Source organism: Cinclus cinclus, chromosome 12, assembly GCF_963662255.1.
Source record: "Cinclus cinclus chromosome 12, bCinCin1.1, whole genome shotgun sequence".
NCBI lineage: Eukaryota > Metazoa > Chordata > Aves > Passeriformes > Cinclidae > Cinclus > Cinclus cinclus.
Genome location: NC_085057.1, coordinates 9,040,405 through 9,056,728, shown reverse-complemented (window position 1 = coordinate 9,056,728; position 16,324 = coordinate 9,040,405). Strand labels below are relative to the sequence as shown.

The 16,324-nt window shown below is 62.3% G+C and overlaps 3 protein-coding genes across 6 annotated transcripts; all 3 read left to right on the top strand.

Annotated features, from left to right (window-relative positions):
* Window positions 1-568: 568 nt before the first annotated feature.
* SLC6A8 (solute carrier family 6 member 8) lies at window positions 569-6,158 on the top strand. Its single transcript, XM_062500511.1, has 14 exons — window positions 569-636; window positions 904-1,122; window positions 1,475-1,606; window positions 2,187-2,460; window positions 2,538-2,670; window positions 2,916-3,050; window positions 3,141-3,244; window positions 3,348-3,472; window positions 3,552-3,664; window positions 3,744-3,881; window positions 4,191-4,293; window positions 4,370-4,470; window positions 4,682-4,852; window positions 5,673-6,158. Exons 2-14 carry the CDS (start codon window positions 1,035-1,037, stop codon window positions 5,802-5,804), a joined length of 1,749 nt encoding a protein of 582 aa, XP_062356495.1. The 5' UTR covers window positions 569-636; window positions 904-1,034; the 3' UTR covers window positions 5,805-6,158.
* On the top strand, window positions 5,859-8,701 carry LOC134048628 (epidermal differentiation-specific protein-like). The gene is made up of 2 exons (XM_062500522.1): window positions 5,859-5,934; window positions 7,623-8,701. The coding sequence occupies exon 2, from the start codon at window positions 7,643-7,645 to the stop codon at window positions 8,699-8,701; it is 1,059 nt and encodes a 352-aa protein (XP_062356506.1). The 5' UTR covers window positions 5,859-5,934; window positions 7,623-7,642.
* A 943-nt stretch (window positions 8,702-9,644) lies between these two features.
* On the top strand, window positions 9,645-15,906 carry QARS1 (glutaminyl-tRNA synthetase 1). Of its 4 annotated transcripts, none has more exons than XM_062500485.1 (24): window positions 9,645-9,778; window positions 10,138-10,285; window positions 10,359-10,468; window positions 10,575-10,650; window positions 10,930-10,994; window positions 11,216-11,269; window positions 11,465-11,528; window positions 11,629-11,700; window positions 11,870-11,955; window positions 12,162-12,248; window positions 12,356-12,455; window positions 12,576-12,654; window positions 12,786-12,894; window positions 12,975-13,105; window positions 13,232-13,324; window positions 13,453-13,590; window positions 13,664-13,751; window positions 13,827-13,940; window positions 14,042-14,146; window positions 14,528-14,620; window positions 14,893-15,020; window positions 15,216-15,282; window positions 15,489-15,614; window positions 15,717-15,906. In XM_062500485.1, exons 1-24 carry the CDS (start codon window positions 9,647-9,649, stop codon window positions 15,765-15,767), a joined length of 2,316 nt encoding a protein of 771 aa, XP_062356469.1. In that variant the 5' UTR covers window positions 9,645-9,646; the 3' UTR covers window positions 15,768-15,906. The 4 variants fall into 4 exon arrangements, with proteins under 4 accessions (XP_062356469.1, XP_062356470.1, XP_062356471.1 ...); XM_062500486.1 differs by having other exon boundaries at window positions 13,827-13,970; window positions 15,216-15,249; XM_062500487.1 differs by lacking the exons at window positions 15,216-15,282; window positions 15,489-15,614 and having other exon boundaries at window positions 13,827-13,970.
* The last annotated feature ends 418 nt before the right edge of the window (window positions 15,907-16,324 follow it).

Here is a 16,324-nt window from a genome sequence, read left to right as displayed (position 1 = left end):
AGTGCCTCAAGTGCCTCGTTCCCCACTGACTGTCTTGTCTCCTGCTGTCCCTGGCGCTCTGCTCCCTGGTGTGCCCGGGCGTGCCCTACTGCCTTGTGTCCCTCGTGCCCAGTATCCCCCGTTGCCAACGTCGTCCCTCGCTATCCGCAGTGCCCGGAATTCCGCCGAGTGTGCCTTGTCCCCCCGTGCCCCCCGCCTCGCCCCGGGGCCGGTGCCAGTGCGTCGGGACTGCAAGTCCCGTCAAGCCGCGGGCGAGTGGCGCGGCCAATGGGGCTCGGGGGGCGGTGCGGCCGGTCGCTGCCTCCGCCGCCGCCCGGTGCCGCGGCGCAGAGAGCCCCGGAGCGGCCGCGCGGCGCCGGCCCCGCAGCCCGGCTCTGAGCCGCCCGCCCGGCCCGGCCCGCCCCGCCGCGCCCCGCCGCCCTCAATGAGGTTCTTCCGACTCACCTTCAAGTGCTTCGTGGATTGCTTCTGAGCCCCCCTCGGCCACGGAGCCGCCCCCGACCCGCCCCCGCTCCCCGGCCCCCCGCGACATGCCCCCCGTCCCCACCGACACGGCCGCCCCGCAGCCGCCCGACGCTCCGCGACGCGATGCCGCCGCCGCCACAGCCGCGGCCGCCGCTGCCCCCGCGGGCTCCGGTAAGCGGGGAGCGTCGGGGAGGGATGAGCTTGGGGAGGGGGAGAGGGGGGCCCACGGCCACGCGCGACCGCGGCGCGCCCCCTCCCGCCGCCGCGGGGTGAGTCACCGCTCTGCATTGTGACGTCACGCGCCGGCCTGACATCTGACGTCACGCCCCTACGCGCGGAGAGGGGCGCGCGGGGGGAGGTGCTTCCCCCCCTCTCCCCGCGCCCCCACGGGCGCGCGTGATGGCGGCGTGGGCATCCCCACTCTCCCCGTCTCGGCAGAAGGCCCCGGCGGAGCGGAGGGCGCAGAGCCCCCCACGGCGGGCGAGGAGCGAACAGTGACGGCACCACTGGTGCGACCCCCTGGTCCCCCCAAAGAGGCCGCCCCCGAACGGGAGACATGGACCCGGCAGATGGATTTCATCATGTCCTGCGTGGGCTTCGCCGTGGGGCTGGGCAACGTCTGGCGCTTCCCCTACCTGTGCTACAAGAACGGCGGAGGTGAGCCTCGCGCTCGCCCCACGCCACGGGGGTGCGTCCCGCGGCGCGGGGGGCACCCCCTTTCCACCCCGGAGTGTGTGGCTGGGGGTCAGCCCGCGCTGGGTCAGCTCGCCCTGCGCCTTAGAGCGGCTGGTGGGCCACCCCGCAGGTGTCCGAAGTCACTCACGGGGCGGGGGGGTCGTGGGAGCTCCCTACTACCTGCCCGTGGCGACCTACATCGCGGCAAGGGGAGGGCGCGGAGAAGCCTTTGCCATTCGCTGCGTCCGGGCGGGCGGCGCGGGGAAGGGGGGGAGCAAAAGGGGGGGCCGGGGGGACGGCGGCGGCTGAGCCAGCCCCCTGCCCCTGGCCCCAGGCGTCTTCCTCATCCCCTACCTGCTCATCGTCTTCGTGGGCGGCATCCCCATCTTCTTCTTGGAGGTGGCCCTGGGACAGTTCATGAAGCAGGGGGGCATCGCCGCCTGGAACATCGCCCCCCTCTTCAAGGGTAACGCCGCGCCCTGCCCGCGCCCCGACTGCACCCTTTCCGCGGCCCCTGCACCCTGCCCAGGGCCCCCGGCACCCTGCCTGCACCCTGACTGCCTCGGCTGCACGCAGCCTGCTGGGGCTGGCAGCACCCTGCCCACGCCCTGCCTGCTCCCCTGCACCTTGCCCGCGTCCCACTGCCGCCCTGTGCCGCGGCCAAGGATGGCAGCTGCCTGCACCTGTGCCCCATGGCACCCCGTGCTACCCTGCCTGCCTTGCCTGCCTCTGTGGCTCCCTGCCTGCACACTGCTGGGTCCTGGGCGGCTGCTGGATCCCCACTTCAGAGGTATCCTGCTGGCTCCCCCCGGTCCTGTGCCATGCTGCCAGCTGTCCCCACCCTGTCCAGTCCTGCCTGGGGCTGCCAGCTTCCCTGTCCCATTCCCACCAGCTCTCCCCTGTCCTGTCCAGGGCTGCCAGCTTTCCCTGTCCTGTCCCTGTCAGTTCTCTGTCCTCCCCCATCCCTACAACACCCCACATCCTGCTCCATCCTGGCTGCCAGATGCCCACAGGTGTCTGTGGGCTCTGACCTCCCCATGCCACAGGTTTAGGTCTGGCCTCTATGGTGATTGTCTTCTTCTGCAACTCCTACTACATCATGATCTTGGTGTGGGGGCTCTTTTATCTGGTGCATTCACTGACGGACACCCTGCCCTGGGCCACCTGTGGCCACTCCTGGAACACGGAGCAGTGCACTGAGCTCTTCAACCCGGACCTGTGCAACAATGTCAGCACTAACGCCACTGCCAGCACTTGGACCTCCAACTTCAGTTGCACCGACATGACCAACAAGCGCTCACCTGTCATTGAGTTTTGGGAGTGAGTGTGGGAACCAGGAGGGCATCATCTGGGGCTGGGGGTGTCATGCTGGCACTCAGCACAGCCCCACTCTACAGGAACAAGGTGCTGCGTCTCTCTGGGGGCCTCAGTGAGCCAGGGGAGATGAACTGGCAGATGATCCTCTGCTTGGTTACCACCTGGATCGTTGTCTACTTCTGCATCTGGAAGGGTGTCAAGTCGACTGGGAAGGTAATGCTGGCAGGGGGAACATGCATCAGGGCCACTGGTATGAGAGAACTGCAACACATGCCACTGCTGGCTCCTGCCCACCTGTGCCACAGCTCACAGGGGTGGGAGGCCTGTGTCCCACATCTGCCCAGGAGGTGCTACCAGCTGCTGGGGACATTCCCAAGCTCTGGTCCTGCTGGGACACCTGTGGCACATGACAGAGAGCCCTAGCCTGGGGAGTCTCATGGCCACCCACTGCTCTTCAGATTGTCTACTTCACGGCACTCTTCCCGTATGTGGTCCTCATCCTGCTGCTGGTCCACGGAGTAACACTGCCTGGTGCACTGGGTGGCATCATCTACTACCTGAAACCTGACTGGTCCAAGCTGGTTGAGGCACAGGTGAGGGCAGTAGGGAGAACAGCAGGGAGTTGGGTGCGAGACACCCCCTGGCACCCCTGTCCCCCCTTGACACCCTCCCTCACACCCCAGGTCTGGATTGATGCTGGCACCCAGGTCTTCTTTTCCTATGCCATCGGGCTGGGTGCCCTGACGGCACTGGGCAGCTACAACCGCTTCCACAATAACTGCTACAGGTAGAGCTATGCCAGCTGCAGGCAGTCCCTCTGGTGTGTCACAGTGACCCCATGGTGTGTCCCCCAGTGCCCCCCAGCACTTCCTTAGATGCTGTGCCCACAGGGATGCCTACATCCTGGCTGTGATAAACAGCTGCACCAGCTTCTTTGCCGGCTTCGTTGTCTTCTCTGTGCTCGGATTCATGGCCTCTGAGCAAGGCGTGGACATCTCCAAGGTGGCCGAGTCTGGTGAGTGATGGGCAGTGGGTGTTAACTGTGTCTTCTGTGTCACCCCTTGAGTGGCATCTCTGACCCCACTCTTCTGCAGGTCCCGGACTGGCTTTCATCGCCTATCCCAAAGCTGTGACGCTGATGCCCTTGTCCCCGCTGTGGGCCACACTCTTCTTCATCATGCTCCTCGTGCTGGGGCTGGACAGCCAGGTGCTGTGCCAACCAGGGAGATGGGGAACAGGGAGAGGATGGGTGGCACGTCCCCACTGAGCCTTGCTTTGTGCCACAGTTTGTCGGTGTGGAGGGTTTCATCACGGGCATCCTGGACCTGTTCCCCCAGCCAGGGGCCGGCTCGCTGCGCCGTGAACTCACCGCTGCACTCTGCTGCATCATCTGCTGCCTCATTGACCTCTCCATGGTCACACAGGTGGGGGACACAGCAGGGACACTGCCAGCCAGCCCCACACCGGCCACCCGCGCCTGTTCCTGAGCCATCACTTCCCATGAGGTCCCGCTGTGGGGTGGGAGCTCCCTGGGGCTGCTGCCCTCGTGTCAGTGGAGCTGCCGATGGCATGGGGGTCTCTGTGGCGAAGGGGAGCTGTGGGAGCAGGGTGCCCATGGAACACAGGGTGTCCGTGTCAGGCGGGGTACTGGTGCTGGCAAGGCTGTGACTGCCAGTGTGGCGGCGTGCAGGGCAGCCAGCACAATGCTGGTGACACAGGCACCTTCCTGGCAGGGCGGCATGTACGTATTCCAGCTCTTTGACAACTACTCGGCCAGTGGGATCACGCTGCTGTGGCAGGCTTTCTGGGAGTGCGTGGTCATTGCTTGGGTCTATGGTGAGGCAAGGGGGACACGGGGAGGGGGACACAAAGGGGTACACAAGTGCCCCAGCTGATGCCCTCCTCCCTGCAGGTGCCGACCGCTTCATGGACGACGTGGCCCGTATGATTGGCTACCGGCCCCTGCCCGTCATGAAGTGGTGCTGGGCTGTGGTGACACCGCTGGTCTGCGTGGTGAGCGAGGCCACCGCGCGTGGGTACACGCGTGTGCCGCCGCCCCGGTGTGCCGCGGGCACGGAGCGCCCCCCGGTGGCCGCTATGGGCACACGCGAGTCACGACCGTGGGGCGAGCGTGCACCTCGGGCGCTACGGAGGTGACACGCGTGGGAGGTGGGGACCGCCAGCTCCCTGCCCCGAAAGACCTCACCTCCCTCTCTCCGCACAGGGCATCTTTGTGTTCCACGTGGTGAACTACAAGCCGCTGACATACAATAAGACATACGTGTACCCGTGGTGGGGGGAAGCCATCGGCTGGGTCCTGGCACTCTCCTCCATGCTCTGCATCCCCTGCACTGTTATCTACAAGCTCTTGCGCTGCAAAGGCTCCTTGCGCGAGGTGAGGGTGGTGCAGCGGGATCACTCCTGCCTCTGTCCCCACCCCATTCTCAGTCATGGTTGTCCCCCTCTTAGTTCTGTCCCTGGCCCAGTCCTGGCCTCATTCACATTCCACCATCTACATTGCCATCTCAGTTCCATCCACTACCAGATCCCATCTCTGTCTTTATCACTGTCTGACTACTATTCAAGTCCCACCAGTGTCAACATTGCCGTCACAGTCCTGTCCATAGCCAGGTCCCATCCCTGTTTTTATCACTGTCTCGTTCCCATCCAAATCATTTGCTTGTCCCTATTATCTCACTCTGATCCAAATCCCATCCCTGTCCCCATCAGTGTCTCATTCCCAATCTTACTTGGTTCCCACTGATGCTTACTGTTCTGTCCCTAACCCTATTGCAGCCAAATCCTATGCTCATCCCCATCACTGTCTTCTTGCAATTTCTGTCCTTCTCTCAATCTCATTTAGTCCTTTTCCCATCCTAGGCTCACCCCCATCCAAGTCCTGTTCCTGTCTTCATTATTCTGACTCCTATCAGATTCCTGTCCCCACTGCTGTCTCATTCCCAGCCTCACCCAAACCCCGTCCCTGCTGACATCACTGTCTTAATCCTGTCAGTGTCTCAGTTCCGTTCCTATCCCCATGCAATCTCTGTCCCTTTCTCAATCCCATTTCAATCACTTCCCTGTCCCAGCCTCACCTCCACCCCCATCCACATCTCATCCCTTTCCTATCCCTGTGCATTGTGGGGAATTCACCAAGCTGGGTTCAGGCAGTCCCAGTGCTGTTGTCTCTGGGTGCTGACACAATGTCCCCACAGCGCTGGCAGCTCCAGACCACTCCAATCTGGGGCCAACACCACCTGGAGTACCTGACACCAGAGGCAGAAGCCAAGCTGCTGGCCCCAGAGCCCCCCAAGGAGAAGGCGACGCTCTTCGAGACTGTGATCTGAGCATGGGGAGGGTCGCGCTGCTCCCGCCTGCCATAGCAATAATGCCAGCACCACCTCCCACCCACGCTGCCCCGTGCCCCCTGCGCCGCCCTGGCCGCCGGCCTCGCTGCAGGGGGGTGAACACAGCGAGGTGGGGGGTGCTGGGGCCAGGGCAGCCGCGGGGCACAGGAGGGGTCCCCGGCGCGGGGGAGCGTGGCGGCCCAGGGGGAATGGCAGGGAGGCCGCAGGCTGGGGGAGTGAGTGGGACAGCCCTTCCCTGGCCCTTGCCCGCGGCCCCCATGGCCCCCCACTCACTAACTGCTTCCCGTAGCGTTTGTCTGGTGTAACCCCAACCGCCCCGACATCTGGCAATAAACTGGGAGACCCTGGCAGTCCTGGAACTGCAGGCAGGAGAATTGGGGCACTAGAGGCGAACAAATGAGGGGCGAGGTGTGGGGTGGCAGTGGCCTTTGGGGGACAAAGGTTTGAAGGAAATAGGGTTTGAGAATTCAGGGACACCTGGGTTTCCCTCTTGGGTGACTTGTGGAGGGACAGGCTGTTGGAGCAATGGGGTCTCCATCCTTCTCCACCACAGTATGTGAGTGCCCACAGGCTGTACTAAACCCCTGTGGGACTGGGGGACTCCATGCAGCCAGGACGGGCCTTGCTTATCAGCCCCAAGAGGCAGATTTTAGCCCAGAGGTTTTGGGTGCCCTGACTATCCCCAAAGGGTGGGTCAGGATCTGGCTGTACCCCACTGGGAGCTTTTTATATCAGCTTTGTGGCTCCCCATTCCATGCGCTGTGCCTTGGGAACAGCCTTGGGCTGGTGAGGGCTGTGCAGACAAGTGGATGAGGCAGCCCTGGGCATGTAGCCAAAGAAGTCAAAGGCTTAACCTGCTCCAGAACCGGTGAGCTGCCTGAGCTGCCTGAGCCCTGTCTCAGCAGGGTGCAAGCTAGAGAGTGCACGTGCCCTGTGCCCCACACCAGTAGCTCCTGGGGAGACCAGGTTCACTTCGTGCCATGGGAACCTGCATGGAGCCCAGAGGAAACCACCAGCATGCTGTGCTTGGAGTGGCTGCCTTCCAATGCCTTGGTTTGATGTCAGCATCCTGCTGTGCCCAGTATCCCACCCCAGCAGTGCCTTGGCCAGGCCATGAAGCGACAAGGGGGAAAAAGTGTCCCTATCTGCCCCAGCCATCCTCAGAGACTGAGCTGGAGCAGTGCCACCATGCCAGGTGTCCATATCCAATTGCTGGGATCACCAGGGTTCCAGAGGCTCTTGTTTTGGGGTGCTAGCTTGCCCCACCACGATACCCTCTCACCCTACTGGGGTGAGCCAGCAGTTCCTGCCCCACCGGCAATGCACACTGTAATTAGCAAGGGCAGGGTGGAAGCATCACTGATAATTGGAGGTGACTATTTAGCACAGAGCCTCACGTGCCTGGGGCACGGCAGGACTTTCCGGCAGGGCTGGTCTGTGGGACCGGCTGGCATCCCAGTGTGTCGACTGCCGTGCAGGGCCTGGTTGGTTCCCCAACACCAAAGTGGGGACAAGGTTGAGTGCAGGGTGTGGGGGCGAGCATTGTCATCGCCTTTGCTTCATGCCGCAGCACGCCCTGGTCCCACCACCCCTTCCTAAAAGGCACAGCTGCGGGGTGTTGCCAGAACAGACGGTGAGAGCACGGGAACCAGGCGGAGGTGGGCAAAGGAAAGGCAGAGGACAAGGGTTAAAGGGTTGCTGAGGGTTGGTTTTGCTGGCTGGGTTTTGCTCACAGATCTCCTGTAGTACCCACCTGACCCCACAGGAGGGGACGTGACCCACGTTGTGCCCTCACAGGGGCAGGCACCCACAGCACCATGAACAGGATCACAGTGTACGAGCGTGCCAACTTTGAGGGGCTGAGCCGAGAGTTCACCTGCGACGTGCCTGACCTGCACGAGCTGGATTTTGGGAACTGCATTGCCTCCCTGAAGGTGGAGGGGCAGCCGTGGATTGCCTACACAGACCCCAAATACGAGGGGGAGCCGCACGCCTTCGAGGAGGGCGAGTACCCCTCTGTGGATCGGCCCAAGAGCTTCTCAGCACTGCGCCTCGTGCACCATGACCTGGGGGACCCCCAGATCACCCTCTACGAGCACCCCAACTTCCAAGGCGCCTGCAAGGTGGTGACAGAGGAGACCAACTTGGCATATGGGTATTTCAACGACCGGGTGGCCTCCCACGTGGTGCAGCGAGGTGTCTGGCTGCTCTACCAGCATCCCAGCCGGGGCGGCTGGCACTGCCTGGCATGGCCCGGCGAGCGTCTGGCTGACTACAAACTGGAGCTGAACTTCCAGTCTCGGCTGTCCCACCTGCGCCCGCTACGGCCCGGGCGGCCCCTGGTCTCAGCACGTCTCCTTTGGGAACAGAAGCGGGTGGAGGAGGAGCGGGAGGTGCTGGTGGATGAGATTGAGGGGGTGAACGAGACAGAGTCGGAGCAGGCGCTGGCGGCCAGCAGCAGCCGGGAGTACGGCACCACACTCTGGCAGAGCTTCCACTTCAGCAATGCCACCAGCCTCAAAGCCGGGCTCTCCTTCACGCTGACAGTGGAAGCTTCCAACATCTTTACGGTGCAGAAAGGGCGCAGCGAAACCAGCACTCGCCGGCAGCGCGTGGAGGTGCAGCTGCCGGCGAAGATCCCCCCGCGCACTGCGCTCAGCATCCAAGTCCTTCGGAAGGAGGTGACGCTCTCTGTCCCGGTCCTGCTCACCATCACCCAGAACGAGAACGTTCGTATGGAGATGGGCGAGTACCGCAGCGTCTCAGGTACCAATGTCAGTGCTCGCTATAGCTTAAAGCCACTGCCAGCTACGGGCAGGGAGCAGGCAGCCACCAAGGGGACAGACATAGTGCCTGGCACCAGGATGGAACTATAGCTCTGTGGTGGTGCTAAGCAATGGCTGTCCTCTCCATGGTGGGGGTCTCATTGTGACACCAGCGTTGACCCCAGCACCCATCGATGGAGGAGCCAGGACCTGCCTTGTCTGGTTGTGTCCAATGGCTCTGGCTGGCAGGACCTGCCAGTGCCTCCTCCCACCCCGTATTTCCAATAAACCCCCTTCCCCAACCACTCGAGTCTGCTGCTACTCGGGCTGAGGTGGGAGTAGGATGGATGGGCTAGAGGGGCACTGAACTAAGAGCAAACACCAACTGTGAGGGGGATTCCCGGGCTGAAGCAGAAAATGTGGGGTTGTGGAGAACACGGGGCTGGGGAGGAACATCGGGCTTGGGAGGAGCTAGAGAATACCGGGCTGGGGAAGCTGGCGGGACAAAGGGGAGACCTGGGGACACCAGACCGGACAAGACATCAGATGAGGCGGGGGGGAGGCGGGACACGAGAGGAGGGAAGAGGGCGGACACTGGGCTGGCGGGGCCAAGGGACCATGCACGATCCGGGGGAGCCGGGGACACCGAGCCGTCCCGGCTCCACATAAACCATGTTGCGGCCGCCACCGCTACCCACTCTCTTGTGCACGTGCGTCCCCACGGGCTCGTCGGGGCAGGGCAGACGCACAGGGCACACCGGAGATACGGGCACCAGCCGCGGGGCACAAAGCGCCTGGAGAAGGGGGCTCCGGGGGCGGGATCTGACACGTACTCCGCCCCCGGAACCACCCCCAGCTCCGCCCCCCACGTGGCCGCCGCCGCCGTCGGTCTCTTTAAATGATGCAACCGCCCGCGCGCTGAGCCCGCCTTCCGCGCTCCCATTGGCCCGGCCGGCGTCAGTTCCCCCCTCCCATTGGCCTGGCCGGAGAGCTCTCATTGCCGATTGGCTGGGCACGGACCCGCCCCCGGGCGGAGGCGGCAGCATGGCGGCGGCGATGGCGATGGCGGCGGAGGAAGCGGAGGAGGCGCTGGGGCTGTTCACTGGCATCGGCCTCAGCGAGGCCAAGGCGCGCGAGACGCTTCGCAATGGGGCACTCAGCGCGCTGCTGCGCCGGGCTGTGCTGCAGGTGCGTCCGCCGAGGGCCCGCACCCTGGTCCCTGGTCCTCGATCCCCAGTACCCCGTCACTCCCATGTCACCTCGGGACCCAGCCACCTTGGGAACTCGCTATCCCGGTACCGGTGTCACCCTCGGGACCCGGTACCCCGATCCCCGGTGACACCCGGGTACATTGGCACCATGGTTCCTCTGGCACCGTGGTTCCTCGACCCCAGCCTTCCCGGAACTCCCCCAGCTTCGCCTCCTCCCGACCCCGCTGAGCGGCCTCGGCCCTTGGCACTCCCCTGACCCGCTCCGGCCCCCAATGCCGCTGGTTCTCCGGGGCTCGGGCCCCGGCCCTGCCCTGACGCTTCCTCGGGCGGCGACAGGCTCGGAGCGCCCTGGGCCCGGCGCTGGACAAAGCCACTGGGACACTTCTGTACAACACGGCCGCCCGCCTCAAGGACCCGAAGCACCTCGGCTTCCTCGTCGGCTACATCGCTCGCAGAGAGATTCTCACCGACCTGCAGCTCAGTGGTACCGTGCGGCCCCTGCCCGGCCCTGGCCCCGGCCCCGGGTGCCCCGTTCTTCATCCCTGTTCTGTTCCCAGCTGCCCTGGAGTACGTGAGGAGCCACCCCTTGGAGCCCCTGGACGTGGCAGACTTTGAGCGGGCTTGTGGTGTGGGGGTCTGCATCACCCCCGAGCAGATAGAGGAAGCGGTGAGTGGGGCTGTGACCCTGTGGAGACAGCATAGAAGACATTGGACTTGTTGCTGCTGTGCTCCTGCCTGCCTCTCTCACCCCGGTGTCCCTGTGCTGCTCCCAGGTGGAGGCTGTGATCAGCAAGCACCGAGCAGAGCTGCTGGCAGAGCGCTACCACTTCAACATGGGGCTGCTGATGGGTGAGTGGTGACACCGGGACAGCTGCTGCCTGGTGCTGGTGGCTGTCACGTCTCTGTAACTGACTGTAAGTGCCGCTGTCTGCTCCTCTGAATCCTGAGAACCAGCCCTTTGCCATGGGGAGATGTCATCCTGCCAGATCCCCCACACAGGCAGGGCCATAGTGCCCAGCAACAGGGACAGCCCAGGGGCAAAGGTTGTGTCATTCTGCATCACTGCCCCAGCTGAAGCTTCCCCGGGCTTGGGCCCTGCCCCTTGCCCACGGGGTGCTCTGTCTGCAGGGGAGGCACGGAACCAGCTGCAGTGGGCAGACGGGAAGACCATCAAGAACGAGGTGGACCTGCAGGTGGGTGCAAGGTTACTGCATGAGGTGCTGTGGCCCCCTGGGTGTGCTGTGACTGGTGTGGGACCTGTCAGCCAGTCCCCTGGAGGGCCCAGCACTGGGCACAGCCTGCCCCACCTAGGTGCTGGCAGGGTGAGCAGAGTGATGGCTGGACAGGACATTTCCAGGCCTTAGAACACAGGGAGCCTTTTTGACTCCTTTTTGACTGTGTTACTCTTTTCCAGGTACTGCATTTGCTTGGGCCAAAGACAGAAGCTGACTTGGAAAAGAAGCCAAAGGTAAGGAGCAGGAGAGCTGGAGACTTGGATGGTATCTTCTTGCAGAGTGTCCAGGAAGGATCCCACATAGCTGCTCTGGGCTGAGCTGCCACCATGGGTACCGGTCTGAGGGACTGCTGGGGACAGCAGGCTGGGCCTGGAGGGGAAGGTATGTGCTGCAGCTGGGCACTCAGGATGCTGTGCTGGTCTCTGCAGGTGGCAAAGGCCCGTCTGGCCCCAGCAGAGAAAGAGAGACAGAAGGTGGCTGTGGTGGAGAATGGTAAGAGACCGTCCTCTTCCCCAGTTAATTTCTGCTGGACCTGCTTCTGAGCTGGGCCCTGGGAGCTGTGATCAGGGAGCTCAGCCCCATGTCCCTGCAGGTGACATGGGCACAGAGACAAAGTCGCTGCTGGAGCAGCTGCGGGGAGAAGCCCTGAAGTTCCACAAGCCAGGTGAGTGTGAGGACCTGCTGCCATATGTGGGGCCACTCCACTGGCTCTGTGCCTGGTCCCAGCTCTTTAGGCTGGAGAGGACTGGACAGGTCCTGTGTCCTTCCCCCCTGGCTGCTGGGCTTGGCATGGTTAGGGCAGTGCTGCAGCCCTGAGCATCCTCTGCCTGCAGGAGAGAACTACAAGACTGAGGGGTACGTGGTGACGCCCAACACTATGGCCCTGCTGAAGCAGCACCTGGCAATCACGGGTGGGCAGGTGAGGCCATGTCCCGCAGGTTCCATGTGAGAGTGACACAGCTGGGGTGGGTGGGGAACACACAGCTCACAGGGGGCACAGCCAGAGGCAGCACCCCCACAGCATGGGGTGCTCTGCAGGATTGCCAGGGGCTCATACCAGTGTCACTGCTGTCAGGGAAGGTAAAAGTCTGTTGAAGGACAGAGGTGTCCCCTTTGCCTCTTCAGGTACGGACACGCTTCCCTCCTGAGCCTAATGGGATCCTGCACATAGGCCATGCCAAGGCCATCAACTTCAACTTTGGCTATGCCAAGGTAAAAAGCACCAAGCCGCCTTGGCACCTGCCTTTCGTCACTGCTTGGCTGCTGGCCTGGCCCTGTGGTCCCTCAGGGAGCAGCTGCTACAATCTCTTCATCCCCAGGCCAATGGTGGCGTGTGCTTTTTGCGTTATGATGACACCAATCCTGAGAAGGAGGAGGAGAAGTACTTCACAGCCATCCGGGAGATGGTGGAGTGGTTGGGTATGGCTTGGGATGGGGAGGGCACGGTCAAACCAGGTGCCAGGGACACCCCTGCATTCAGGTCTTGCTGCTGGGCCTTTAGGGTTCCTCCAACCCATTCCATTTCACTGATCCCCACAGGCTATCAGCCGTATGCAGTGACACATGCATCGGATTACTTTGACCAGCTCTATACCTGGGCCCTGGAGCTCATCCGCAGGTGAGCATGTGGGGCACTAGGACTGTGCCAGGGTGGCAGCACAGGTGCATGGGACTACACCGTGGCTGGGTTCTCCCCCTTGCCCAGGGGATGGGTCACTCATGTCTGATGATGACATTTCCCTTGTGTAGGGGTCAGGCATATGTCTGCCATCAGAAGGTTGAGGAGATCAAGGGCCACAACCCACCACCCTCACCATGGCGGGACCGTCCTGTGGAGGAGTCACTCCTGCTCTTTGAGGTACTCCTGGCTGGAGCAGGTGCTGCATGCCTGTGGGTTCTGGATCTGTGGCTCAGCTGACAGCTTCCCCCTCTCCACAGGACATGAGAAAGGGCAAGTTTGGGGAGGGAGAAGCCACGCTGAGGATGAAGCTGGTGATGGAAGATGGAAAGATGGATCCTGTTGCCTACCGCGTCAAGTTCACTCCGCACCACCGCACTGGGGACAAGTGGTAGGGAGCACCTGCCATGTCCTGGCACATGTGGTGGGGGTGGGTCTGGATTTCCTGGGAGTGAGGAGGTATAAGGAGTGGAGCAACACTGTGCTCTGCCCTGAGCTGACTGCATCTGCCTTGCAGGTGCATCTACCCCACGTACGACTACACACACTGCCTCTGCGACTCCATCGAACACATCACGCACTCCCTCTGCACCAAGGAGTTCCAGGCCAGGTGAACACCATGCATGGCATGGCCCAGGGCTGAGCTAGACCTGGGAGCAGCATCTGGTGGCGGCCAGAGCGCTGGAGGACAGTGTGTCCATACAGCTGAGCTGGGCTGTGCCTGTACCTTCCTTGCAGGCGCTCCTCCTACTTCTGGCTGTGCAATGCTCTGGATGTTTACTGCCCTGTGCAGTGGGAATATGGGCGCCTGAACCTGCTATACACCGTAGTCTCCAAGAGAAAGATCATCCGGCTGGTGGAGACAGGTGCTGTGAGGTAGGAGCAGGGCCAGCTGCCATGATGGGGCTCACCCAGAGCATGCCTGTTTGTCACACTGGTGTTTCCTCAGGGACTGGGATGACCCACGTCTCTTCACGCTGACAGCCCTGCGCCGGCGAGGCTTCCCCCCCGAGGCCATCAACAACTTTTGTGCACGGGTAGGCTTTGGATAGCATGGGACAGGGCAGATGGCCATCCCCTGGCCAGCATGGTCACAGCATGCTGTTCCTCAGGTTGGTGTGACAGTGGCCCAGGCGACAATGGAGCCGCATCTGCTGGAGGCTTGTGCACGTGAGGTGCTGAATGAGGAGGCCCCCCGTGCCATGGCTGTCCTGGAGCCCCTCAAGGTCACCATCACCAACTTCCCTGCTCCAACGGTGAGACTGCCATGGGCTGTTGTGGGAGTGGGGTTCCTTGAGTCCAGCATTCACACCCTCTTTCTCCCCAGGCGCTGGAGGTCCTTGTGCCCAACTTTCCAGCTGATGAGAGCCGTGGTTTTCACAAAGTGCCCTTCCACCAGACTATCTACATTGAGGAGACAGACTTCAGGGAGGTAAGCACGCCTACTGGACTATACTACCTTCACTCCTGGAGCTATAGCTTGTGTAGCGGGAGCCTGGCAGCACTCGAAGTGGTGTTGGTGCTGCACACAGAGGTTACAGTTGAGTGTTGAGGTCCTGACTGCAACTCCCAAATGGGGCAGCAGCTCTAATGGCACTGGGAAAATGCTGCCCTCAGCCTGGCCAGAATATGTCCACCCGATGGTGCTCAACATGGCCTGTCATTGGGAATGTCCCACAGCAACATGGGAGTTCAAACACTGCTAGGATCACTGATCCCTGGGATGGCAGGAGTGGAGGCAGAAGAGCCATGCTGGAGGGGGGACCTGCTGTCCATGCTGGGACCCCTCATGCAGCTGTGAACTCTCTTACAGGAGGCAGATAAGGGCTACAAGCGCCTGGCCCCCGGGCAGCCAGTGGGGCTGCGTCACACTGGCTACATCATCACTGTCCAGAATGTCATCAAGGTGTGTGGCTGTGGGCTGGTGACATGAGGTTGGGTTGTGGAATGTTGGGACATGACCATTCCCCAGCAGGGAAGAGCAGTAATCGTCATCTCATGCTGGATGCTCTGGACACAGTGAGGGCTCAGTCTGCCTGTGTGGCCACTCTCTGCCTGCCCTGTGCCTCACAGTGGGGAACAAAGCACCCCTGAGCTGGGGGCTGGGGGTTCAGCCCCAGGCCTGCCATATGGGATAAGACTGCTGCCTGACAGCTTAGCTCATCTCCTCTCCCTCAGGACATCAGTGGACGTGTCATGGAGCTGGAGGTGACCTGCACCAAGTCTGATGTGGCGGAAAAGCCCAAAGCTTTCATCCACTGGGTGTCGGTGCCACTGGTCTGTGAAGTGCGGCTCTACGAGCGGCTGTGAGTATCTGGCTGCCAGCCGAGGCTAGCACAAGCTCAGCAGTGCTGGAGCAGCAACACAGCTGTACAGCAGCAGGCCCTGGTGGGGTATGCCCAGTCCTTTGGTGGGGAACATGATGCCTTGGGGTCCCATGAGTGGCACCATGACCCCTCAGTTGGCAGCTTTGGGGTAAGACTCTTCTTACCTCATGGCAGGTTTTTGCACAAAAATCCTGAGGACCCATCTGAGGTACCTGGTGGCTTTCTGAGTGACCTCAACCCTGTGAGTAGTGGCAGCAGCTGAGGTTGTGGGCCCAGGGGCAAGTGGGGAGCTCCTGCACCCAGTCCTGAGGCACCCACTTCCATGTACACCCTAGCTCTCTTGGGCCAAGGCCTTACTGCGTCTTGGAGAAAGAGGAGCTTGGGGGAGCTGGGCTGTGGAGAGAACAGAAGGGGTAGGGATGTTGGCTGAGCTGTTGCCTCTGCCAGGATTCCCTGCGTGTGGTGCACAATGCCCTGGTCGACAGCTCTGTCCACTCTGCTCGACCCTTTGACAAGTTCCAGTTTGAGCGCCTGGGCTACTTTTCCATGGATCCTGACAGTGAGGAGGGCAAGGTGAGCCCTGGGGGACAGGGGCAGTAAGGCAGCCTGCACGCACTTGTGCAAACACCCCCTGCCTGCCACGGGGCTCTGAGTGGACCCTGTGTTTCTCCCCAGATGGTGTTCAACCGGACGGTGACGCTCAAGGAGGACCCTGGCAAGGCCTGACGGACCTGCTGCTGCTACACCAACGTGGTGTTGCTTCCTTGGGGGTCCTTGCACGCCCCCAGTGCCACCGTGCCTTGGCGCAGTCCTCTGGGGTGCCCCACAGCATTGCCTCAATAAATGGAGATCTCTGCCCTGTTCCTGCACTGTCACTGCCTCCTGTTTTCCTGCGCAGTCTTGGGTTGATGTGGTGGGGGTGGTCTCCTGTTTGTCCCCCTGATGAGCCTCGGGTCAGCAGGAGGTGTGTGTGGGGTGTCTACTGTGTTCTGGGGACACAGAGTCTCTACTCTTATCTGCTGTGTAACACTGATGTGACCCCATGTGAGCTGCAGCTCCCTCAAGCACCACCGCAGGGTTGGACTGGGGCCTAGGGTGTTGGGGTGGAATGGAGAAGTGTCTCCGGGGGGTGCAGGGGATGTGCAAGAGGGTGCAGACAGGGTGTGCACACTGTGTACAAACACCGCCGGAGCGCCCTCCTCCCTTAAGGTGGACTCGAGTGGCGTGGTCCCTGCTTGGCCCCGGTGAGGGGTCAGAGGGGTGTCCCCGCGGAAGTGGCATGA

Bases quoted from the DNA above. Each gene is read 5' to 3' on its own strand.
- SLC6A8 (XM_062500511.1), top strand. From the start codon at position 1,035: ATGGATTTCATCATGTCCTGCGTGGGCTTCGCCGTGGGGCTGGGCAAC. The intron at 3,473-3,551 runs GTGAGTGATGGG...ACTCTTCTGCAG, and splicing joins CTCCAAGGTGGCCGAGTCTG to GTCCCGGACTGGCTTTCATC. The intron at 3,882-4,190 runs GTGGGGGACACA...CCTTCCTGGCAG, and splicing joins ACCTCTCCATGGTCACACAG to GGCGGCATGTACGTATTCCA.
- LOC134048628 (XM_062500522.1), top strand. From the start codon at position 7,643: ATGAACAGGATCACAGTGTACGAGCGTGCCAACTTTGAGGGGCTGAGC.
- QARS1 (XM_062500485.1), top strand. From the start codon at position 9,647: ATGGCGATGGCGGCGGAGGAAGCGGAGGAGGCGCTGGGGCTGTTCACT. The intron at 11,701-11,869 runs GTGAGTGTGAGG...CTCTGCCTGCAG, and splicing joins CCTGAAGTTCCACAAGCCAG to GAGAGAACTACAAGACTGAG. The intron at 12,655-12,785 runs GTGAGCATGTGG...TCCCTTGTGTAG, and splicing joins GCCCTGGAGCTCATCCGCAG to GGGTCAGGCATATGTCTGCC.